Raw genomic sequence first — 26,130 nt, 5'->3', positions numbered from 1 at the left:
ACCTCAGTGCCAAGGATTCATATAATCCCGTATGTCATTCCCTTTGTCCTTCGGTATGTTACTTGCCCGAGATTCGATCGTCAGTATTCGTATACCTATTTCAATCTCGTTTACTGGCAAGTCTCTTTACTCGTTCCGTAATACAAGATCCCGCAACTTACACTAAGTTACATTGCTTGCAAGGCTTGTGTGTGATGTTGTATTACCGAGTGGGCCCCGAGATACCTCTCCGTCACACGGAGTGACAAATCCCAGTCTTGATCCATACTAACTCAACTAACACCTTTGGAGATACCTGTAGAGCATCTTTATAGTCACCCAGTTACGTTGCGACATTTGATACACACAAAGTATTCCTCCGGTGTCAGTGAGTTATATGATCTCATGGTCATAGGAATAAATACTTGACACGCAGAAAACAGTAGCAACAAAATGACACGATCAACATGCTACGTCTATTAGTTTGGGTCTAGTCCATCACGTGATTCTCCTAATGACGTGATCCAGTTATCAAGCAACAACACCTTGTTCATAATCAGAAGACACTGACTACCTTTGATCAACTGGCTAGCCAACTAGAGGCTTGCTAGGGACGGTGTTTTGTCTATGTATCCACACATGTAAATGAGTCTTCATTCAATACAATTATAGCATGGATAATAAACGATTATCTTGATACAGGAATTATAATAATAACTATATTTATTATTGCCTCTAGGGCATAATTCCAACATGTGTTGGGCGCAAATTCATGCACATGAGAGGTCTCCAGCAAGGAGAACCCATATCCCCCATGCTATTTGTCCTTGCGATGGATGTGCTCATGGCGATTGTCATCAAGGCACACGAGGCTTTGGTGATAAGTGCAATGAATGGATGTAGTCCGATGCAACAACTGTGTCTATACGCGGATGATGTGGTACTGTTCATCAAGCCAACACAGTCGGATATTCAATCGGTGATGGAGATGTTTTACATATTTGTTGTGGCTCCGGGCTTGAAGGTCAACTACAATAAATCCTCGGCAATTGTGATTAGATCTGAGTATTCGGACGAGGAGCTTGTTATATGTGCGCTTCCATGGAAAATTGAAACATTTTCATGCAAATACCTAGGGTTATAGTTGAGCATCTCGCAGTTACAAAGGTCGAAATGGAAACCGATTGTGGATGCGGCTTTGCACATTATACCCGGATGGCAAAGGGGGTTGGTGACTAGGCCCGGCCGACTGGTTCTTGTGAACCAGGTCATGAGGGCTAGGGCTACTCATCACTTGATGATCGCGGAGGCGCCCAAATGGGCCCTGGAAAAGGTGGACAAAGGCTGCTGGGCTTTCTTCTCGGCCGGAACTAAGGAGATACATGGGGGCAAATGCGATGTGTCCTGGGATCGTGTATGCCGGCCTAAGCGACTAGGTGGGCTTGGCGTGATCGACCTATATAAGCATGGGATTGCTCTAAGACTGCGGTTGGAGTGGCTACGACACACAGATTGCTCCAGGCCTTGGCAAGGGCTAAATCTAAAAGCGGATAGGCAAGTTGGTCAGGCGTTCAGAAGTCTGGTTAAATGGAAGTTAGGATTGGGTGCAAAGGTCTTGTTCTCGAAAGACAAATGGATAAACGATACAACAATCAACGATATTGCACCTCTGGTGGTAGCTAGGGTCAAAACCCAAGTAGCCAAGAGGAGATTGACAAGAGACGCGCTACACATGCACGGTTGGACGAATGATATCACAGGAGAGATGTGCACGGAAAGTCTGGCTCAGTTCATCACGCTATGGGAGATTCTCATCGAGGTGGAGATCAATCCGCAATCTGAGGACATGCCGATCTGGGCTTGGAACGCGGAAGGAGGCTACACGGCATCATCGCCATATAAGATACTATGTGAAGGCGACACTAGATTCCAATCTTATGCAGTCGTATGGAAGAGTTGGGCCCCTCTGGCGTGCACGATATTCATGTGGCTCACGGTACAATACCGTTTGTGGACATCGGACACGAGGACTAGGCATGGGTTGTATGATCATACCTCGCATTGCTACTTATGCGATCAAGATGAGGACACGATCTACCATATGTTGCTACAACGCGTTTTCACGAGGCAAATATGGTACCTTTGCTTCACCAGGTTGGAATTTGACGCATAACTATGTCCAACACCACATGCAAGATTGGTGGAGTGGTGGTCAGTGACTAGGATGCGAATCTTTAAGTGCACTTGCAAAAGCTTTGGCACGCTGGTTGTGCTAATCTGATGGAGTTTGTGGAAGCAGAGGAACGGTAGAGTGTTTGACGAGAACGTGGTTCGAAACGAATGAGGTACGATCGACCTCATCTTTGATGATCTCGCGATGTGGAAAATGGCAGAGACATACGTATGTTCGACGAGTAGCGTTGCGTGCTTGGAGTGGAGACTGGGTTAGGATCAACTTGTGACTCCTAACTAGCAAATTCCGTAACCTTTTGTATATATATTATGTTGTCTATAAAGGTATGGTACTCGCGTGTCCTGATTTTTTTTAACTCGCGGATGTCGAGTAGGCCTAAGATGGTAAGTGGGTTATCACGTCCAAGCTAACACTCTAACAAGGATGTCACGTGAGATCGTAGAAAACCAGAAATGCTAAAAAAAATACTACTATAATATGGAAGAAGAGTCTGCACGGAGCGAGCCATGGGTGCTGCCACGTCTGTTCCCGGGCCGGGAACTGGAAGCACAAGAGTGTACTGCATGTAGTAGAGATTTTGCATGTACCACCAGTCCACCGGCCCCGGCCGTCCGTCGTATTGATACGACGTTGCTACACGCCTAGCGGCTGCCTCTGTCTGGCATCCATGAATGAGTGGGAAGAGTATTTCAGAAGCAAGCCCATCACTGCGCCGGCCTGCAGCCTGGCCCTGCTCCCGCTCTGTTTTCGATGCACTGCACGCCAAAGCGACGCCCCTACGACGCAAGCCTGCTGCTCTACTCTACTCTAGTGGTCGAGGATGGAGTGACCAGGGTCCAGTGCAGTGCAGTGCCGTGCCGCGGCCTCGCAGGCTCCGTTTGGGAGGGGCTCGCCTCGTCGGGTTCCAGCATTGCTCTTGCGCGCGCGCCCCCCCCCCCCCCCCCCCCCCCCCCTTTCCTCGGCATCGCGGAGCGAGCCGAGAGCGATCGAGGAGGAAGAAACGAGGAGGGATTTCGGTTAATCATCAGGTGGGGATGGGATGAGATCGATGCGCGCGTGGGTCGCGCTCCTCTCTTGTTGTTTTGGCCGCGAGTCGCCAGAGATTCCTCCTCATCCGGACGAGGCCTATCTGCCCCCCCGTTGCCGTCACTCGTGCTCCGATTGTCCTGTTGCGCCCGCGCGCGTTGTTCTTGACGACTCCCCAGTGCTTCTTGGATCGTAGCCAGTGCTAGATTTTGGCCGTTTCTCGATGCGTGATTGCTTTTTAGTCTCGGCCGCGCCGATCCCTTGCCGTCTGAGCCTTTCTGATCATATCTTTGGTTTCGTTTTCAGAGCGCCGGGGCCGGGAGGGAGGGAAGGGAGGATGATGCTGAGGAGGGTGGTGTTCGACCAGGCCGCGGCGGGGGATGCGCTCGACGGCGCCGCTGGGGGGAGGCCCCGCAGCCCGGCCTTCTTCGCCGTGCCGCGGCTGCTCGTGGGGCTCGCGGCGACCAAGCGCGGGACGCCGGACTGCGACTCTACCGCGCGCGCTTCGCTGCTTGGGTCGCCGCGGTCACCCAGGAGCTGGGACTCTCAGCGCGTCGGTCTGGGCGGCCTTGTCGACAGCCTCGCCGAGCCCGCCGCCGACGCCAAGAATCGCCTGCTCGGGTTCCAGATGCGCCCGACGAAGCTGCAATGCCTCGCGAAATCCTACACCTCCCCGCCCAAAGACTGCGGGCATGCGCAGCCGGAGCTCGGGGAGGCGGAGGCCACCGCCGGCGCCGGGGGCATGTCGGTTCCCTGCACTAGGTTCTACGGGGATGTGAAGTCTGGTCCAGAGGTCATCGTGTCCGGCGGTGCTCAGCTCCACCTGGTCGACCGTGCCAAGTTCCCTGCGTCCGGGTCGCTGCCGGTGTCGATTGGTGGACCACGCAGGTACATCGGGTCCGTGTCGGCGATGGAGGTCGAACAGTCGGAGGACTACACCTGCATCATAGCTCACGGCTCCAATCCGAAGACCACCCGCATTTTCGGGGACTGCATCTTGGAGCCCTGTCCTGTTCTCATGCCCGACTGGGAGAGCAAGGAGATCGATGTGGACAAGGAAGGAGCTGAATTGTACTGGCTGGTCGCCGACGAGGAGTCCACGCCCGGCTCCTGCTCCGCTTGCAACAAGGACCTGGATGGCAACGGATCTTACGTTTATCGGTATGTCGATGCATTCGCCCAGTCATCTTTAGTAGTACTGCCTCCTTAAACTAATATAAGAGCGTTTAGCTTACTATATTAGTTTAGAAAGGAAGTACTATTGATTCGAATAACCGATGATTGTGAACCATCTTCATTCAGTTCTTTAGGGAATTTGCAGGCATGCATACATTACGAGTGGTACATTCATAAGTAGATAATTGCTCTTCAGATGGAATGATGGATAGAATGGAAACATACATGAAGAGTTTGGTGTTCTTTCTTCAAGTACTTCCTCTCTAAACTAATATAAAAGACTTTAAAACACTAAAGTATAGCAAGCTAAATGCTTTTATATTAGTTTACGGACGGAAAAGTTAAAAATGAATGGTCATCGCATCATTTATATACTTAGCACCATTAAGGCATTAAACAAGTTTGATTTTTCATGTGTCGTAACAAGCACTAAACAGTTTGCTGAATGCCCATTTGCAGCGGCGAGAATGCATTTTGTGGTGGCAACTGCAGAAACCAAGCAGTCCTGAATAAAGACGAAGACGAGAACAATCCTGCAGTCTCCTCTCCCAGCTCACCTAGTTCGACTTCGCAGTTAGACGAGGATGACATCTTCACCTGACCAATGCACCCTGTGCGTGCCAGGAAGATGGCCAATAATGTTGTTTAGTGGTCGTTCATCGTCGCCATCGCCACCACCGCTGTCATTAGTTTGCATGTTTTTGTAAGTTATGTTTCAGCAGTTGAGAAATTGGGTGGAATTGATGGACTGGGAGCTGCATGCCCTCTAGTTTTGGTCATGAGGCAGTTTTGGCGATTATGAGCTCCTTTTCTTTTGGGTCGTGATAACCAGCATCTGTGTGATGGGAGCAACAACAGTCGACACGTCTGATGATTACAGATTGTGTCATGTCATCGTATCCATGCACATACACAAGTCATAAAACTGATGATGTCAACAAAAATATTTTGTTATTTCAATTTTTAAAATAATTTATTTTTTATATTTTTTTACTTCAGTTTTTAAAATGTTGTGTCTCTTAAATAAAAAATCTGATTATAAAATTGTTTTCATCATTAAATCCGTTGCGACGAAATCTTTAAAATTAGATTTTATATTGATATGTTTCAATCATTTCTTTTGTTTAAAGTTGCATGTCCATTACACAAAATTACCATTATAATTATATTATGAGCTCCTTTTCTTTTGGGTCTTGATAACCAGCACCTGTGTGATAGGAGCAACAGCGCTCCACATGTCTGATGATTACGGGTTGTGTGTCATGTCGTCGTATGCATGCACATGTGCAAGTGATAAAACTGATGATGTGCATGTGCAAGTGATAAAACTGATGATGTCAATAAAAATATTTTATTATTTCAGTTTTTAAAATGTCTTAACTTTTATCTTTTATTTTATATTTTAGTTTTTAAAATGTTGTATCTCTTAAATAAAAAATCTGATTATAAAATCGTTTTCATCATTAAATCCATTGCGACGAGATCTTTAGAATTAGATTTCATATCGATATATTTCGATCACTTTTTCCAGTTTAAAGTTGCCATGTCTATTGCATATAAATTACCATTATTATTACATTAAAATTGTTATGATGTATTTCAACTATTTTTTCTTCTATGTTTAAATTAAATTTTAACATATTATAAAAAGGAAATTAAGTAACTAAACTTGTCATGATGTATTACTAAAATTTGACATGATCCATGAAATAACATTGACATAGTTCATAAGTAAAAAAGTAATATGTCGCCAATTACTTTAAAAATGCAGAGTCAATGACTTCAATTTTTCACGAACCATAAACTAAAATTGTCATGATGAATTACTCAAAGTTATCATGGTACATGCATTAAAATTTGCCATGACTCATACAAAAAATATTTTACATGTTCAAAATACTAGAATTGATATGGTCAAAATACTAAAATTATCATGTTCTATAAACTAAATTTGTCATAATCTACAAACTGAATTCGTCATGATAAATTACTAAAAAATGCCATGATCCATGAATTAAAATTTTCACGATTAATTACTAAAAATTGTTATGGTTAATTAATAAAATTGTCATGAAAAGTAGTTGAAAATAAAACGGTAGCTTCAAATTTAGAGAAAAAAACATATCATAATAACTTTAGTGTAAACTCTGTGCAACTATAGTATAAACATCATGACAACTTTTGGCGCGAAAGAAAAGGTTGTCGAAACATATCAATATGGGATCTAGTTTTGAAGATCTCGTCGAGACGGAATTTTAATCGAATTTTTTTATTTAAAAGATAAAATATTTTTAAGTTCAAAAAATAAAAAGATTCACATGATCACCATGTTTCGTCTGTTCCCTCTTCCGTAGTTTTTGTAAGATAAAGTAGGTATCTTTGACATAGCTTTTCCAGGTCCAGAATTCCATGTGCGAGTATTCTCCCACTTGATGAAAACCTTGCATATTATGAGAGAAAAGACATTAGAATTACTCCACCAAGTGGTAAAATGCATTAAAACACTATAAATAATAGTAACAAATCATGATGCAAAATGGAAGCATCATGCTAAAAAATATATATAAATTGGTAAATAAGTTTCTAAAAAGTGTTCTAAAATGGTAACATAATAGCATGGAACAATCATAAATTATAGATAAGTTGGAGACGTATCAAGCATCCCCAAACTTAATTCCTGCTCGCCCTCGAGTAAGTAAATGATAAAAACAGAGTTTTTGATGTGACATGGTATCCTTGATGTATTCTTATGCATGTATGCTCATTAAGAATTGATGAATTAACAAGTATAAACACAACAATATTTATAAGTATAAACATCAGAACAATTAATCTTTCAAAGTGTACGATCTTCAAATATTGTTTCAACCCTTTCCATCTTTATTATATTAGCAAGGTATGGCTCCATCTTCACCACATAACTACAAATGTCAAGCACCACGATGCCCAAGTCGGGCAATTGGATCGTACCTTTTCAATATGCATCAACTTTTTATTCTTCACACAATACATGAGCGTGAACCATTGGACATAGCATATAGGTGGAATAGAGTAAGGTGGTAGGTTTCAAAGGGGTTGAAAGGTGGAGAAGATAGTCTCGCATCGACTAGGAGTACCAACGGTTTATGGAGATACCCTTTGATAGATACTAGTACAAATGCCCGTGCGTTGCACCGGGTTAGAAAAAAGTGCAGAACCCTATTTATTTTGCCATTAAATGTTAAATGTAAGACATCTATTTTTGGACGGAAGGAGTTGCTTTTAAAGTTTTAAAATATAATGTAATGCTTACACAAAAATTGGATTACTTTTTTAATAATTATTATCATTTTTATTGAGTGGTAATAATGTTTTGTTTTTTATGGGTAATAGCATTTTTATGTACAACATATTTTCAAAAAATAAATTGAACAATACATATTTTAAATTGTTTTTTGCACAACTTGCTAAGCTCTTGCGAGTGAGCTGCTCTGAGCATAGACACCAAGCCTCCGCACGAGACACAAAGCGCGTCCTACGGAGCACTTTGCTCATCTTCTTCTAAAAAACGTTCTCCTCATCTTCTTTTCAAATAAAAAAAAGTTGTCTTTATCTCTTCACTTTGTTCCCGTCACTCCCCCATTCCAATGGTGGCCACCCCCTCCCTTCCATTCCTTGTGGAGTTGAGCTCTCGATGTACCTCAGAAAATTCGATTAGTTGATCATGTCAGTACACATTATCCATGTTATGCACTTTACTACATTTGTTCTCTTCACAAAATACATGTCAACCTGTGTCTCACATGCAAAGCTGTCATTCACTCTGAAGTCACCAAGTGAAAGCTCCTTAAGATAAAGAAGATACTAGAAGTTGATATCATTGAAGATATGGTATAACCATTGGTTCCAAGTTTTGCGCACAACTTCTGTAGTAATTATGCAACTCATTTGGGCATGCCTGATCCATCTCAATCTATGTTACATCATGCAGGCAATTGATACCAACGCAAGGCCTGCTGAGTTTGACCGCAGAGATCACGAAATGAGTGGTGAGTGGAAACAACGATCCACATTTCCATGTTCAGGCTCGTATGTCTTGTCACATTGGGTTTGGCAGCAGTTGCTAAACCCTAGTATTTACCTCGTTCCACATATCAGGAAATGGAAGATGGCTCGACAAACGGCCGCTTCTAGTCAGTTGGATCTGATCTTACCAGCACACGGGAGCTACCGGAGCAGCAGCAGGAGCAGAATAACAAAGACCCAAGCAGGACTCCCACCAGCAATCACGAGGTATGACCGAAGCCTGATTGGAACCCCCAAATAGTCAAGAATTTTGCAGCATTGAGACCCTGAGCAAGAGCTACCACATCATATGTATAGCTGAAACGTGATAAACTGTGATGCATTCTTGCAGCCGGCTACGTCCCAGGAGAGTGGGGTGCTCGGGCAAAGGACCAGGAAGTCTGTGGCTGCTAACGAGTCGATGTGCACGCCGGACAAGCGGACCAGGAAGACCAGCATGGTAAGGAAAAAGTTCCATCTTCCTTCAGTTAACCAAAATGACCAAATTCACGAATCTCACGCATGTGAGATGCTCATCACCCTGCCAGTTGCATCAGTTAACAGTTTGGTACTACATGAACCATAAGCTTGACCACCCGTGAACTATCGCAGGTGAAGGAGCCAATCTTGCAGCAGGTCAAGCGCCAGAAGTCTGTGGTTCAGTGAGGCGGCATAGAACCACAAGGAGCCTCAATGCGATCACTGGCCTTCTCCTGCGGGTTCAGGCTGGTGCGGTACTTCTCCCTGAGCACCCAGTAGCCGCCCTCCCGCTGCTCCATCCGCGGCTCCAGCCGCTCCGCCGGGTCGGTCGAGACAGACGGAGATGTGGACGACGACGACGACGCGGAGACGGCCGCGCACTGGACGGGGCGGGCGCGTCTGGGCCCCCGCGAGCTCCAGCTCGACGGACCTCAAGCTGTCGCCGGATTCGGCTGGGAAATGAAGGGAACCGACAATCCCCGACCTACGGTTGTTGCTGCCTCGCCGGAAGGCCGCCCCACGATGCCACCACGCCGTCCGTCACCTCGCCGGTGCTGGAGATGGAGCATTTGGATAAGATGAGACAAAGGATCGCGATTGAAATTCTTACAAATGTAGGGCCTTTTTGAAACAATGAAGCGTTTTCTCAATCCACTTAGGAAGGGAATGCGGGTTGATTTCAACAAAACAGAAGTTTTTTTTTGTAAAATTGCCATGACGGACGGCAGAAGCGCTTCGCGCTTTATTATGAGGGGAGATTGATACAAGGAGTAGGGATTGCCATGCAAATTATTCACTAGAGACGTAAGTGTATGAAAGCTCCACTGAAGCTAAGTGGGGTGCGCATCCAACTTGCTTGCTCATGAAGACCTCGAGCATTTGAGGATGCCCGTCATCGGAATATAGAAGCCGCGTTCATATTTTTATATTCCCACTAGCATATAGGTGATATAACATGAGACTCTCTACATGATGAACATGGTACCACTTTGAGGCACAAGTGCAATAAAGGATAGTAGAAAAGTCCCTTCTCTCTTTTTCTCTCACATTTTTTATGGTGGGCTCATTTGGCCTCCCCCATCTTTATTTCCTCACTAGGACAATGCTCTAATAACGATGATCATCACACTTTTATTTACTTACAACTCATGGATAACTCGATATGATGAATGGAGCAAGATGACTCCAATATGAATGCCTCTGGCAGTGTAGCAGGATGTGCAATGATCTAGCATGACATGTATTTAGCATATGGATTTTGGTGGCTTTGCCAAAAATGCTATTATGAATGGTAGCTTTGCCACAAATACTATGTCAACTCTATATGATCATGCAATGCAATATGATGGTGAATGCACTAGTCATGTGAAGTGACGATGGAATTTGCATGGCAATATATCTCGGAAAGGCTATGGAAATGCCATAATAGGTAGGTATGGCGGTTGTTTTGAGGAGGATATAATAAGTCTTATGTGCAACGGAGCATATCATGTCATGGTGTTTGGATGCACCGGCGAAAGTTGCACCAATCCTTGAGGTGAGAACGGGCTATGTGCGATACTAGAGACGCTAGCAAAAATGAAGAGGTGAGATTGCATATGTCCATGGTGTCACATTAGTCATAAAGAACTCATATACTTATTGCAAAGTTTTATTAGTCCTATCATAAATCAAAGTACTACTTGCATGTCCCGAGGGAGAAGGTTGGTAGGAATTAACCATCGCGTGACTCCGACTCAAAAGAACACTAGGTTTTCAACGAGAAATAGAAATGCTCACACGTCATCACCATGCCCTTTCAATTTTTCAGATGTTCAAGAAATTTTAACATCTTTTAATATCAACACCTCTCTGAATTAATAGTATGCACTCACACCTTTTCATATCACCACATAAATATCATTAGCCACAATTTCTCTATATGTGCTACATGATGGTTTTAATAATCACTTATTGAACCCTCATTATTTTTGATCTAGTCTTATGACCCATGCAAATTAGCATCACTATTTACTAACTCTCAAACAAATATAAGTGAAGAACGAGAGCATATTATTTCCATCAAATCTACACGCCAACGTACCTAAAAACATATAAGTGAAGTACTAGAGCAACTGCTAAGCTCAAAAGATATAAGTGAAGCACAAAGAGTATTCTAAAAAAATCATGATGATGGTGTCTCTCTCTCAAATAAGTGTGTCCACCAAACAATGACTCTGCAAACTGAAAGTAAAAGTAAACGAAAGCAAACGACTCTCCAAGCAAAACTCATATCATTTGACTAATAAAAATGTAGCTCCAAGTAACGTACCGATGGATTGAGACGAAAGAGGGGATGCCTTCCCGTGTATCCACAAGCTTAGACGCTTTTAGTAGTGCTGCAAAAATGATAATCAATAATAAATTCATCACGAAGCATAGAATTATCAATATCACAAGCAACATTATGATTATCACCCCAATCATGATCATTAGCACAAGTAGTGATATTCAAAGAATTTATACTAGCAATATCACAATTATTCTTTTCATTCAAGGGACTATCTTGAGTGACTTTATCAATTTCACATTTTTTAGATTCATGATTTTCAAGCAAGACCTCCTAGGGATAATCTAGTGCACTCTCACTAGCAATTGTTTCAACATAAACATGTCTTTTGAAAAGATTAGCTAATGGATGAGGATCCATAAGTCTTTATTTTCTGTTTGTATGTAATAACATGATTGTTGCAAGAGAACAAGTCCACTAGCAAGGTAAATATTTTTGTATTCTTATTTTTTATAGGAGACAAACTAAATATACCAGCAAATAAAAAGAGGAACAAGTGAATGAAATTTTGTGTGGAGTTACTTGATAGTTGGTGATGATATTCCCCGACAACGGCGCTAGAAATCCTTCCTGGTAATCGTGATCTATGTTGGGTTTTCCATGAAGAGGAATGGGTAATCGCAACACAAAGTGGGTAAGTATTTCCCTCAGTTGTGAAACGAAGGTTTATCGAACAAATAGGACTATCAATCCACAATCATCTTCAACGGCTGCACACAAAAGAACAAACAACTTGCACCCAATACGGGCAAGAGGGTTGTCAATCCCCTTGGTCTCATTATTTGCAAGTGAATGAGGTGTCTAGATAATTGTAAAATGCAAAATAAAATAGAAGCAAATAAATGGCAGCAAGTTGTTGGAGGTTTTAGCAATATGTTGTGAATAGACCGAGGGGCCATAGCTTTCCCTAGTGGCATATCTCATGAAAATAAGCATACGGTGGATAAACAAATTACTGTTGGGAAATTGATAGAAGAGCGGATAGTTATGCGATTTTCACGGTAATGATCATGTAAATATAGGCATCACGTCCATAAAAAAATAGGCCGACTCCTACCTACACCTATTACTATTGCTTCACTTCAAGAGTGCTTCTATGCTTGCCTATCAAGTTCATGATGAACGAAGTAATGCTTGGAGTACGATGATATGATGTAGACAAAGTAAACTCAACCAATATGAATAAACCCCATCATTTTACCCTTATTAGCAACAACAGAAAGACGCAACTTGTCCCCTTCTATCACTGGGATATAGAAACTCGCAAGGTTGAAGCTACTACAACACACCTCTCTCACCGAAGAAATATCAGTATAGTTGGCCAAACTATTTCAATAGATCAGAGAGAATTACGAAGCTATCATAATCATGCACATAAGAATCATATTACATATTAGAGGAGACTCAAATATTTATCACGAATAATTTGAACATAAACCCACAATTCATCTGATCCCAACAAACGCACCATACAAAAGAGTTACATCATATGGATCAAAGCGAAGATGTGATGATCATTGTATTGAAGACCAAAGAGAGGAATATGTCATCTAGGTACTGCTATGGACCCGTAGCTCCATGGTGAACTACTCACACATCATCATGAGGGCACCAAGGTTGATGAAGAAGCCCTCCGTGATCGATCCCCCTCCGGCAGAGTGCCGGAACGGAGCTCTAGATGGCCTCCCGTCAGAACGGAGACTTGTGGCAGCATAAAAGTTGTTTCAGGACCTCCTATGGATTTCTTAGGGTAAATAGGAGTTTATAAGCTAGAGAACAAGGTCAGGAGAGGCACGAGGCGTCCACAAGCCATCAGGCCAGCCCCCACGCGCGCTCCCAGATGGCTTGTGGGGACTGCGTGTGCCTCCCCGCCTTCTTTCGATGCTCCGCGGTCTTCTTTTGGACCAAAAAATGCAAAAAAAGTTTCAGGTCAATTGGGCTTCGTTTGGTACTGGAACCTGAAAAGTGGAAAAAAACACGCAGAAAAGAGCAAGTGGCACTAGGCACTGGGTCAATAGGTTAGTGCTAAGAAATAATATAAATTGGTAGAGAAGTGCCTAAAAAGTGTTCTAAGATGATAACATAATAGCATGGAACAATAAAAAATTATAGATACATTGGAGACGTATCAATCATGAAGAGGATGTTTTAAATGATAGTTATATTGTTGAGTTTGATTATGATCCTACATGTAGTTATTATGAGAGAGTCAAATATGGTTATATAATTTTTTTATTTTACTCATTTACCTCTCTTTGTGTTGAAATTATTAATGTTAATTCTTCTTACATGCATACGCTAGACACTTCTTGTCTTGACAATTTGTTATCCTATAAAATACCTATGCATAGGAAGTATGTTAGACTTAGATGTATTTTTCACATGCTTTATGACGCTCTCTTTGTGTTTCATTTTTTGTCTTTTATGTGAGCATCATCATTATCTCAAGACTATCTTCATGGCTATGAAGAAAGAGCTTATTGGGAGAGAACCCAATAATTTCTTTTATTTTGAGTTGACATGATTATTTCTACTATAATGATTGTTTTTATGTTTTAATTACTGTTTCTACCAAGTAAAGCCTTTGGGATGATTTTGATGATAAGTAAAATTGATATGGTGCAAAAATAGAAACTTTTACGTCTAGTGCAGAATTTCTATGATTTTACTTGAACAACTTTTTGATCTGAATATTTTACACAATATTGGTCTACAAATTTCCGAGGTTTTCCTATTTTTCATAATTTTTGGAGTTACAGAAGTATGGTGTTTTTTCATACCACTACACACTCTTGTGTTTTAGACAAATTCTTGTTTTTGCTTGCATAGTTTGCTTGTTTTGATGATGCTATGGATTATATAAGAGTTAAAAGTCATGGAGAAGTTATAATATAGTACGTTATTCAATAATAAAATATGAATCAATTTATAACAGTACCTAAAGTTTATGGTTCATGTACCATACAAACGGATCTCACGAGTTTCCTGTTGAGTTTTGTGTGCTGAATTTTTCAAGTTTTTGGTGCGATCACGATAAATGAAGGAATAAGGAGCAGAAAGGAGCCTAAGCTCGGATATGCCCAAGGAACCCCAAGGTAAATTCTAGGAAGAATCAAGCTTCTAAGCTTGGGGGTGCCCCGGAAGGCATCCCATCTTTCGTCTCAATCCATCGGTATGTCACTTGGAGCTACATATTTATTCATCACATGATATTGTTTTGCTTGGAGTGTCATGTGTTATAATTTGCTTTTGTTTTAGTTTTCCACAATCATTGTTTGCTTGACACACCTACTTGAAAAATACACATGTTCACCATGATTTGTTAGAATACTCTATGTGCTTCACTTATATCTTTTGAGATAAGTAGTTGCTCTAGTGCCTCACTTATATCTTTTAGAGCACGGTGGCATATAGATTTTTAAAGAAATAATTGCACTCTTGTTCTCCAATTAATTTTTTGAGAGTTTTAAAAAAATTGACGGTAATTTGCATGGGTTGTAAGACTAGTCAAAAAATAATAGGTATTCAAGGAGTGCATAATCAAAACCTTCATGTGGCACATAAAAGAGAAATTGTGGGTCAATGATATTGATGTGTCAATATGAAAGGGAGTGGGTGCATGGTTGTTTGTTAGTGGAAATAACGATAGTTAAAGGGTGTCAACTCGTTGTTCATCTAAATATTGGTTATGGCATGGTGATGATATGTGAGCATTCTTATTCCTCGTTGAAATCCTTGTGCTATTTAGGTCGGTGATACGTCATTTTTGCATCATGATTTATTATTAATAATTATATTATTCTTGGTCATTATTTAACTTTATGATACAACTATTATGCCTTTTCTCTTTGAATTTACAAGGTACATCACAAAGAGGGAAATTGCTGGAAACTGGAATTGTGGACCTGTAAACCAAGAAAAAGGATGAAAATTCTCTCGACTCCAAATTATGTGAAACTTCATGAGGATGTTTTGTGGAATATATCTTAATTTATGGAGCAAAGAAGTACTTTAGGGGGCCACATGTTAGTACCAAGCCAACATGGCGCACCCACCCTCCTCGGCGCGCACTTATGGCTTGGGGACACCTCACAGCTCCTCCACCCCCTCTTCTGCTATATTATGGATTTTGAACCAAAAAATATGAGGAGACTTTCGGGATGAAGAGCCAGCATCTCGATGCGGAAATCTGGGCAGTGGCCCTTTTGCTCTCCGACAACGTGATTTTCTCTAGGAAATTTCCCTCCGGGAGGGGGAAATCAAAGCCACCGTCACCACTAACGCTTCCTCCTTCGTGGGAAGACCAATCCTCATAAACATCTTCACTAGCACCATCTCATCTCAAATTCTAGTTCATCTCTTGTATAAAATCTTTGTCTCAAAACCTCAGATTGGTACATGTGCATTACTAGTAGTGTTGATTACATCTTGTAGTTGATGCTAGTTGGTTTACTTGGTGGAAGATAATATGTCCAGATCCTTTCTCATATTTATTATACCTATGATCTTGAACATGGTGATTATTTGTGAGTAGGTCCCGAATTCCATCTCGACGAGATATTCATAAGCTTGGGAACATGAACACTCCACAACCCTTAAAAGGAAGAGGTATGTGATACCGTAAGTAAACGGGCTCAGAAAAATCCGCAAAACTATTTTCTGGCAGCTTAGGAATTTTAGAAAATTTAGGAAACTGAGAAACACACGGGAAGGCAACCCAGGTGTCCACTAGACACCAGGGCGCACCAGGCTCCCCTGGTGCAGCCTGATGTCTAGTGGGCCCCTCGGGTACCTTCCTGGGTCCGTTTTCTTGTGGAACACATATTCCCTTATATAAAAATTCTCTATATATATCTCTCGATGATCTAACCCAGTACCACAGAGAAATCCTCTGTTCTTGTTTCGAGCTGTTTTTCCTGGTAGATCTGAAATTATGTCGTCTCGAGATTCGGAGGGAGAGAGCTACATCGCAGATTTTGTCGCAAACCCTAAGGCCTACGGAGAGGTGGATCACTACGACTAGACTACGAAGGAGTAAGACGAGGATATGAAGGAAGGAAAGTGGGTAGCTCTCAAGAGGAGGAAGATCCATTGCCTCAACCCGGAGATATGAATGTGGAATTCAGGAAGTCAAGCTTCCCCAACAAGTACAAACCTAAGGTCCAATTTATCCCTTCCCGTTTTCTGTAGGAGAGCAAAGCGGCATTAAGTGAAAAAATATTAAAGCTGGGGCTAGAGAATGAAGGTCTGAGGGAAGATAATTTTAGCCTCAGATGCAAGTTGGAGAAGAAAAACACACCACCTCCATCTTCATCACCAAAGAAGGAGACTTGAGTTCACTGGTATGGGCACTCCCCTTGGCTTGTGCCAAGCTTAGGGGAGGCGCCCCAGTATCGTATCACCATCACCCTTCTTTATATTCATCCATCCAAGTTTGATCTTTAGCTATTCTGGAATCTAGTCAATAAAATTTTAGTTCAATCTTTTTGTTTTGAGTGCTAGCTTTGTGATCTATCTATCTATCTATCTATGTAATCGAGTGAGAGCTATATAATAAAGTTTAGTTTGAGTTTTACTTCTTTACTTTCTTACTGCAATCAAAATAAAGGAAAATAATGAAAAAGATCATATGCCAATGGTATAGTAAGTAGTGACATCACATAAGGAAAAGTATAAGTGGTAAAATTTGTTGAAGGGTGACAACACATAGCATTGGTCGGTGATGCAACACTTGAAAGAATTAATAAGGGAAGAGAAGATTTACATGCAAATACACTATCCTTGACATATTTTGTGATTGTGAGCCCCCATCAATTATAATATGTCAAAACTATTGACATTGGACAAGGAAGATAATGTAATGATTTATGCTTGTTCACATTCACATAGAAGTTATATTGTTATAGATCCTCTAGCATGTGATGCTTTCCCAATACCTTTGCTAGCCAAAAACTCCTCACTAAGTAGAGATACTACTTGTGCATCCAAAACCTTAAATCCAAACCTATGTTTTAAGAGTCCACCATACCTACCTATGGATTGAGTAAGATCCTTCAAGTAAGTTGTTATCGGCGCGCAAAGCAATAAAAATTGCTTCTAAACATGTTTGGTCATTTAGAGTAAGGGAAATTAAGCGTTATAAAAACTTGTGATGGCAATAATAAAAGTGACAGACTGCATAATAAAGTTTGCCATCACAAGGGGCAATAAAACCTAACATTCCTTTGCACTAAGAGATTTAGCATACAACCAAAAAGTGCATGACAACCTTTGCTTTCCTCTACGAAGGGCCTATATTTTACCTTTATGTATTTACTTTTGTGCAAGATTCAAAGTATTTTCATCTACTTCCTTTATCTTCTCTTTGGCAAGCATCATGTGGTGGGGAAAGATCTAAACATATATATCCAGCTGAATGTGGGTGGCCATGAGTTATTATTGTTGACATAACCCTTGAGGTGAATACGTTGTGAGGCAAGACTATAAGCCCCTATCTTTCTTTGTGCCCGGTTGAAACCTTTTGTTCATATGTATGTAGTGACTGTTAGCAATCATAGAAGACTAAATGATTGTTGAGATGTAGACTTGCTTTAAAGCTCCGAAATGTGACCCTTCCTGAAAATATGATGAATTGTGTTGCAAAGTTGACTGAGAATGTATTTTGTTAGTTTTCAGTAGAGTTTATGCTTCATACTTCAATGTTGTTATGAATTGCTACTTGTTTATAAGAAGCCTTTATGATAAAAGTTATATGATGAACATGTTGTGATGAAATATTTTATAAAGTTTTATTTGTTGTTATAATAATGAGCATGATGTTGCTATGTCCGTATTTTGTTTTTATCAACACCTCTCTCTCTCAAAGCATGTGGTCATGATTTTCACTATCGACTTTCGCTTGAGGACAAGCAAGGTCTAAGCTTGGGGGAGTTGATACGTCCATTTTGCATCATGTTTTGTTACTATTATTTATAGTGTTTTTATGCATTTTACCACTTGGTGGAGTAATTCTAATGCCTTTTCTCTCGTAATGTGCAAGGTTTTCATCAAGTGGGAGAATACCGGCAGATGGAATTTTGGACCTGAAAAAGCTACATTAGAGATACCTATTCTGCACATATCCAATTGAGCTGAAAATTTATGGAGATTTATTTTATAATAAATAAGAAATACTGGAATGAAGAAGTGCTGGAGGGGGCCCACCAGGCGACCACTAGACACTAGGGCGCGCTAGGCACCCCTCGCACGGCCTGATGTCTACTGGGTCACCTGGCCCACCTCAGGTGCCCATCTTCTCGTATAAATTCTCACCTAAAAATGAAGGAGAGGACTGTCGGGACAAAGCGTCGCCGTCTCAAGGCGAAACCTGAACAGGAGCACTTTTTCCCTCCGGTGGAGCGATTGGACAGAGGAACTTCCCTCTCAAAGGTGGAAATCGAGGCCATCGTCATCACCAACAATCGTCTCATCTTGGGGAGGCCAATCTTCATCAACATATTCACCAGCACCATCTCCTATCAAAACCCTAGTTCATCTCTTGTACTCAATCTCGTACCGGAACCTCAGATTGGTACCTGGGGTGTGCCTAGTAGTGTTAATTACATCTTGTAGTTGATGCTTTATGGTTTATTTGGTGGAAGATCATATGTTCAGATCCATTATGCTATTCAATACCTCTCCGATCATGAACATGTTTATCACTTGTGAGTAGTTACTTTTGTTCTTGGGGCTATGGGAGAAATCATGTTACAAGTAGTCATGTGAAGTTGATATTCGTTTGATATTTTGATGATATGAATGTTGTGATTCTCTTAGTCGTGTTATGTGAACATCGACTACATAACATGTCACCATATTTTGTGCCTAAGGGTATGCATTGTGGAGTAGTAATCAGAGGGTGCGTTGCGAGAGTGATAGAACTTAAACCCCAGTCTAGGCACTACTTCGTAAGTGGTTGATTTGGATCCCTAAGTTTAATGCTATGGTTAGAATTTATTCTTAATGCATTTCTCGTAGTTGCAGATGCTTGCGAGAGGATTAATCATAAGTGGGAGGTTTCTTTAAGTAAGAACAACCCCCAAGCATCGGTCCACCCACATATCAAATTATCAAAATACCGAACATGAACTAACCCAACATGACGAAAATGACTAGATGAAATTCCCGTGTGCCCTCAAGAACGCTTTGCCCATTATAAGAAATTCTTCTGGCCTGTCCTTTGCCACAAAAGGATTGGGCTACCTTGCTGGATCTATTGTTACTATTGCTACTTGTCACTTGTTACAATTATCTTGCTATCAAACAACTTGTTACCACTATTTTAGTGCTTGCAGAAATTACCTTGCTTGAAACCGCTTTTCATTTTCTTTCGCTCCTCGTTGGGTTCGACACTCTTACTTATTGAAAGGACTTTGATTGACCCCCTATACTTGTGGGTCATCAGAGCACTAATCTATTAACCCAGTGCCCAGTGCTAGTTGTTGTTTTCTGTGTATTTTTTCACTTTTCAGGTTCCAGTACCAAACGAAGCCCAATTGACCTAAATCTTTTTTTGATTTTTTTTTGGACCAAACGAAGACCGTGGAGCATCGGAATAAGGTCGAAAGGCACACGAAGCCACCACAAGCCATCAGGGTGTGGACTAGAAGGAGCGGACTGATGGCTTGTGGCCGCCTCGTGGCTCTCCCAACCCCTCTCTTTGGCTTATAAATTCATATTTACCCTAAAAACTCCAGAAGAGGCCCCAAAACACTTTTTACGGTGTCACAAGTATACGTTCCGATGGGAGGCCATCTAGAGCTCCGTTCGGCACACTGTTGGAGGGGGGATCGATCACGGAGGGCTTCTTCATCAACCTTGTTGCACTCATGATGATGTGTGAGTAGTTCACCACGGATCTACGGGCCCATAGGAGTACCGAGATGGCATATCTCTCTCTTGGATCTTCAATACAATGATCATCGCATCTTCGCATTGATCCACATGATGTTACTCTTTTGTATGGTGCATTTGTTGGGATCCGATGAATTTTGGGTTTATCTTCAGATTATTCAAGATAAATATGATTCTTCTGTGCATGATTATGATAGCTTCGTAATTCTATTTGGTCTATTTAAATAGTTTGGCCAACTAGATTGATATTTTTTCAGTGAGAGAGGTGCGTTGTAGTAGGTTCCACATAGTGTGTTTCTATATCCAAGTGACATAAGGGGACAAGTTGCATATTTGTGTTGCTCCTACTAAGGGTAAAACAATGGGGTATATTCATATTAGTTGAATTTACTTTGTCTACATCATGTCTTCTTACTCCAAGCATTACTTCATTCATCATGAACTTAATATGTAGAGAGGCAAGCATAGAAGAACTCTTGAAGTGAAGTAATAATAATAGGTGCAGGCAGGAGTTGGCCTATTTGTTTATTGACGTTATGCCTATATTTACATGCTCATTGTCATGAAAATCGCATAACTATCCACTCTTCTATCAATTGCCCAACAGTAATTTGTTTACCCATCGTATGCTTATTTTCATGAGAGATGCCACTAGGGAAAGCTATGGCACCCGGGTCTATTCACAAAATATTGCTAAAACCTCAATCACATTTCTGCATTTATTTGTTTTTATTTTAATTTTCATTTTACAATTATCTTCACACCTCATTCGCTTGCAAATAACGATACCAAGGGGATTGACAACCCTCTTGCCCGCGTTGGGTGCAAGTTGTTCGTTCTTTTGTGTGCGGCCGCTGAAGACGGTTGTGGATTAATATTCCTATTGGTTCAATAAACCTTGGTTTCATAACTGAGGTAAATAATTACCCACTTTGTGCTGCAATTACCCGTTTCTCTTCACGAAAAACCCAACGCGGATCACGAGTATCAGGAAGGATTTTGGCACCATTGTCGGGGAATATCATCACCAACTATCAAGTAACTCCACATATAATGCCATCTAATCAGTACACCATGGCCCCTCCAAGCAGAGGGCCTCGAGGGGCGGGGGGGGGGGGGGGGGGGCAGACTTGCCGGGGAGACCTCACGAGGTTGCTCGCAACTTGTGGATATGTGTCCCGTGGGCCCCTATGAGAGAGCGACCGAGAGCGTGGTGGGGCTGTCTTTAGCTCTGGTTGCCTCCTAGCGCCTCCTGGTGACTTGTTTCTTCTCCAATCTCCTTCCTTTCCTTTCTCCCACGTGATTTCTTCCCTTTTTAGCCCATTTCCTATAGAAAAATATCAAAGAGATGATTTGTGGAATCATTTGCACCGAAGTATGTCTAGGGGGGGTGATTAGACTACTTGACCAAATAAAAACTTAGCCTTTTCCCAATCTCTACTCCTAAAGGGGGAGTTGGTAGCTTCTTTTCTAGGGTTTTTTCCGTCTCCCCTTCCACCTTTGCCTGGTTTTCTTTCGTCCGGTTTTATTTTAGCCGATGATCTTTTTAAACCGATTTTATCTGTGAATAAGATCATTTTTGGGTATATTTGGTAACATTGGTATGGAAAGAAATAAATCTTGATCAATCTTTAATTAATTTTCAATATATTTGGTAACTTTCATATTCAATCATTAATCAACTTTCGGTATATTTGGTATCTTTTATATGGAAACGAATGAATCACAATCAATCTTTAATCAATTGTCAGTATATTTGGTATCTTTTGTAGGTTGTTGGTTTGCTCCTACATGACCATGCCTGCTGATTTTATCCATCTATTCCACCCGTCGGGGTACACAAACAGGGGTGCTTATTTCCCCTCACTTGTGCACGGGCGATAAGCACCGACCTGATGACCTAAGGTTGCCAAGCAATGCTACCACTCCATCAGGGCCTGGCCCAGGCCAGAGAAGCCGCTCTACAGGAGGTCAAGGAGCGCATCAAGAAGACCAAGACTCCGGCAAACACGGCCCCCGATGGACGACAATGTCGGCAAGACCTACACAAGCAGCCCAAGACTTGCCAAGAACCCCTGGCGCCAGTGAGGGGCGAAGGCACACGCATCCTCGACAAGAACCGACAAGACGCCTCCCGACAAGCATCGGCCAATTCACCACCGCTCCACCTCATCGCTACACCAGTCACTTATCGATGAGGTGTCGAGCTCCCACATGGCTAAGTGATTCTCGCTAGATACGTGGCAGCACGCTGCAAGACAGATTATGACCAGATGACACCCGTCCAGAGGCGTGTCAAGACACCAAGCCACAACCAGCTAATAGGTGGCAAGAGCTTGCCGGAAACGCACCCACGCTCGCCACCTAAGGCCACAGTTATGGCACTTTGTCTTAAGTGCCAGAGTTAGGTATGATAACACTATTATCTATCTGATCATGACTATTTGCCATTGTGGAAGCCCCTTGAGCTATAAAAGGAGGCCAAAGGCAACCTAGCAAAGGATTCGACACTTGTAGGTTCGGACCCCCAGGGGATTAGAACCAAGTGTATTTCTACATACGTGATAGCTCTCCGTGGCAACCCTTGCCGGGACAGACGTGCGAACTTCATCTTCCTCAATCAATCCACCAAATCAAGAGTAGGGTTTTATGCTTCAGAGTGGCCCGAACCTGGGTAAAAATGCCCCGAGTCTCATCTTCATGCTGCCTTGTAGTTTCTGCTCTTTGTGCCACACGAGCTCCCCGTTGAACCACAAAGGGTACAAAGGTCCCATAGGTGATCAAGTGCACACCTCCACCGACATCTTTGGTGTGCCAGGTAGGGGGCTTCGTTCACGCAAACCCGAGATTGTGAGCGCTTCGTCGATCTTCATCAGCATTCCCTCCACCCGAAGCGTCGAGGAAGAAGAACATCATCGCCTTACGGGCTTTTTTCCTCTCCGGTCCCATGCCACGCACCACTGTCGTGGGTGGGTCAACGGCAACGAGGACCATTGACACCGCAGCTGCTGCGTCCGACGCGGACGGCGTGGCCTGATGACCCACAAGTATAGGGGATCAATCATAGTCCTTTCGATAAGTAAGAGTGTCGAACCCAACGAGGAGCAGAAGGATCTGACAAGTGGTTTTCAGCAAGGTAAAATCTGCACGCACTGAAATTGTCGGTAACAAGTGATTGTGTGGTGAGATGATTCGTAGCGAGCAACAAGTAACAAAAGTAGCAACAGTGTAGCAAAGTGTCCCAATCCCTTTTGTAGCAAGGGACAAGCCTAGACAAAGTTTTATAGGAGGAAAAACGCTCCCAAGGACACACGGGAATTTCTGTCATGCTAGTTTCATCATGTTCATATGATTCGCGTTCGTTACTTTGATAGTTTGATATGTGGGTGGACCGGCGCTTGGGTACTGCCCTTACTTGGACAAGCATCCCACTTATGATTAACCCCTCTCGCAAGCATCCACAACTACGAAATAAGAATTAAGACAAAGTCTAACCATATCATTAAACTAGTGGATCCAAATCAGCCCCTTAGGAAGCAACACATAAAGTAGGGTTTAAGCTTCTGTCACTCTAGCAACCCATAATCTACTTACTACTTCCCAATGCCTTTCTCTAGGCCCAAATAATGGTGAAGTGTTACGTAGTCAACGTTCACATAACACCACTAGAGGAAAAACAACATACAACATATCAAAATACCGAACGAATACCAAATTCACATGACTATTATTAGCATGACTTATCCCATGTCCTCAGGAACAAAAGTAACTACTCACAAAGCATAATCATAATCATGATCAGAGGTGTAATGAGTAGCATCAAGGATCTGAACATAAACTCTTCCACCAAGTAATCCAACTAGCATCAACTACAAAGAGTAATCAACACTACTAGCAACCTTACAAGTACCAATCGGAGTCGTGAGACGGAGATTGGTTACAAGAGATGAACTAGGGTTTGGAGATGAGATGGTGCTGATGAAGATGTTGATGGTGACGAGTCCCCTCCGATGAGAGGAGTGTTGGTGATGACGATGGCGACGATTTCCCCCTCCGGGAGGGAAGTTTCCCCGGCAGGATTGTCCTGCCGAAGCTCTAGATTGGTTCTGCTCAAGTTCCGCCTCATGGAGGCGGCGAAACCACAAAAAAGCTCCCGTCTGATTTTTTTCCTGGACGAAACCCTCCATTTAGCAAAAGAGGGGGGGGGGGCAGTGGGCCAGTGGGCTGCCCACAAGCCCCCATGGTGCGACCTAGGTGGGTGGCCGCACTGTGCAGTCTTGTGGGCACCCCCTGGTGACCCTCCGGCACTTCTTCGGCCCAGTATTTTTTATATATTGGAAAAAAGTCCCCGTTGATTTTCACGGTGTTTGGAGTTTTGCAGAATAGGTATCTCAACTTTGCTGCACTTTCAGGCCAGAATTCCAGTTGCCGGTATTCTCCCTCTTCATGTAAACCTTGCAATATAAGAGAGAAAAGGCATAAGAATAGTACCATGAATTGAAATAACAGGCAAAGAAGCGATAAATAACAACATGAAAACATGATGCAAAATGGACGTATCAACTCCCCAAGCTTAGACCTCGCTTGTCCTCGAGCGAAAGCCTAGCTCCATAAATATGTCCACATGTTTAGTGAGAGAGGTGTCGACAAAACAAGATACGAACATGCATGCATCATTATGAAGCTCAGAACAGCAATACCAACATATAATCTCTCATGCTAAAGTGATAATTCCTTCAGAAAGTAAAGCATGGATCAAGAACCTTACCGAGAAGTAACAACCGGTAGCCTTTAGTCATTGAAGCAATTGCAATTTATCACAACATCAGAAAGAGTCAAGTAAGAGCTTGTAAAGCAAATCCACATACTCAATCATTCTTTCGTTCTCTACAATTGCTACAACTCACGTGGTACTCATGAGATCAAAGTTTTAGCTGAATACAGAGAAAGATAGGGGCTTATATTTGCCTCACAACTGCTTACCTCAAGGGTAATGTCAACAATAATAATTCATGGATACTTACCTCCAAGTTGACATATGAATATAGATCTTTCCCAAGCATGTGACGGTAGCCAAGACAAAGGCAAAATAGGGGATTGGTGAAGATCACCATGACTCTTTCAAGGGTAAAAAGTAAAGGTACAAGTTAGGCCCTTCACAGAGGGAAGCAGAGGTTGTCATGCGCTTTTGAGGTTTGGATGCGTGTCCTCTTAGTACGGAGGAACGTCACTTTATATTGCCCCCTGTGATAAAGAACTTTATTATGCAGTCTGTCGCTTTTATATCTTCTTCATCACAGGTTCGTATAAAGCTTATTTTCCACACACTAATAGATCATACATATTAGAGAGCAATTTTTATTGCTTGCACCGATGACAACTTACTTGAGGGATCTTATTCAATCCATAGGTAGGTATGGTGGACACTCATGGCAAAACTGGTTTGAAGGTTTATGGATGCACAAGTAGTATCTCTACTTAGTGCGGGAGGTTTTGGATAATATGAGGTGGAAGCAATCGTCACATGCTAAGGGATCTCTAATCATATAACATTGTTCGGAGCCAAGCAAACACAATTCATTACGTTGTCTTCCTTGTACAACATCTACTTCTAGGCATGTAATAGTTTAGTGAGTGTTCACAATCATAGATGGTGTCAAAGATGATATATTTATATGTGAACCTTTCCTTCTTTATCACTTCCTATTAATTGCAACAATGACCAAGGTCTACGTTTGCCTACCCTCAACAAGTTTCAATCCTCATTCTTTTTATATGTGAAGCCATTACTGCCCATAAGATCATTACATGATCTTTCATGCTTTTATTCTATTCTCACTCTTTTGATCATGGCAAGAGGCAAAGCCCTTCAACTAAGACACTCTTTATTATATGGCTCACGGGCAAAAATACATCGGGGTGACACAAAGCAAAACTCAAGACTAAAACACTAAGACTTTTAAACTACTAGAGAAAAACAAAATTGAAAAGGAAAACTAAAACAAAGGTA

General features: G+C 42.1%; 1 protein-coding gene across 1 annotated transcript; it reads left to right on the top strand.

The window, feature by feature from the left end:
- Window positions 1-2,908: 2,908 nt before the first annotated feature.
- On the top strand, window positions 2,909-5,174 carry LOC123427028 (FCS-Like Zinc finger 10-like). The gene is made up of 3 exons (XM_045110962.1): window positions 2,909-3,201; window positions 3,506-4,360; window positions 4,835-5,174. The coding sequence occupies exons 1-3, from the start codon at window positions 2,924-2,926 to the stop codon at window positions 4,974-4,976; spliced, it is 1,275 nt and encodes a 424-aa protein (XP_044966897.1). The 5' UTR covers window positions 2,909-2,923; the 3' UTR covers window positions 4,977-5,174.
- Window positions 5,175-26,130: the final 20,956 nt, after the last annotated feature.

This window comes from Hordeum vulgare, chromosome 1H (genome assembly GCF_904849725.1).
Source record: "Hordeum vulgare subsp. vulgare chromosome 1H, MorexV3_pseudomolecules_assembly, whole genome shotgun sequence".
NCBI classification, from domain to species: Eukaryota; Viridiplantae; Streptophyta; class Magnoliopsida; order Poales; family Poaceae; genus Hordeum; species Hordeum vulgare.
This window is presented reverse-complemented; position numbering and strand designations above follow the sequence as displayed.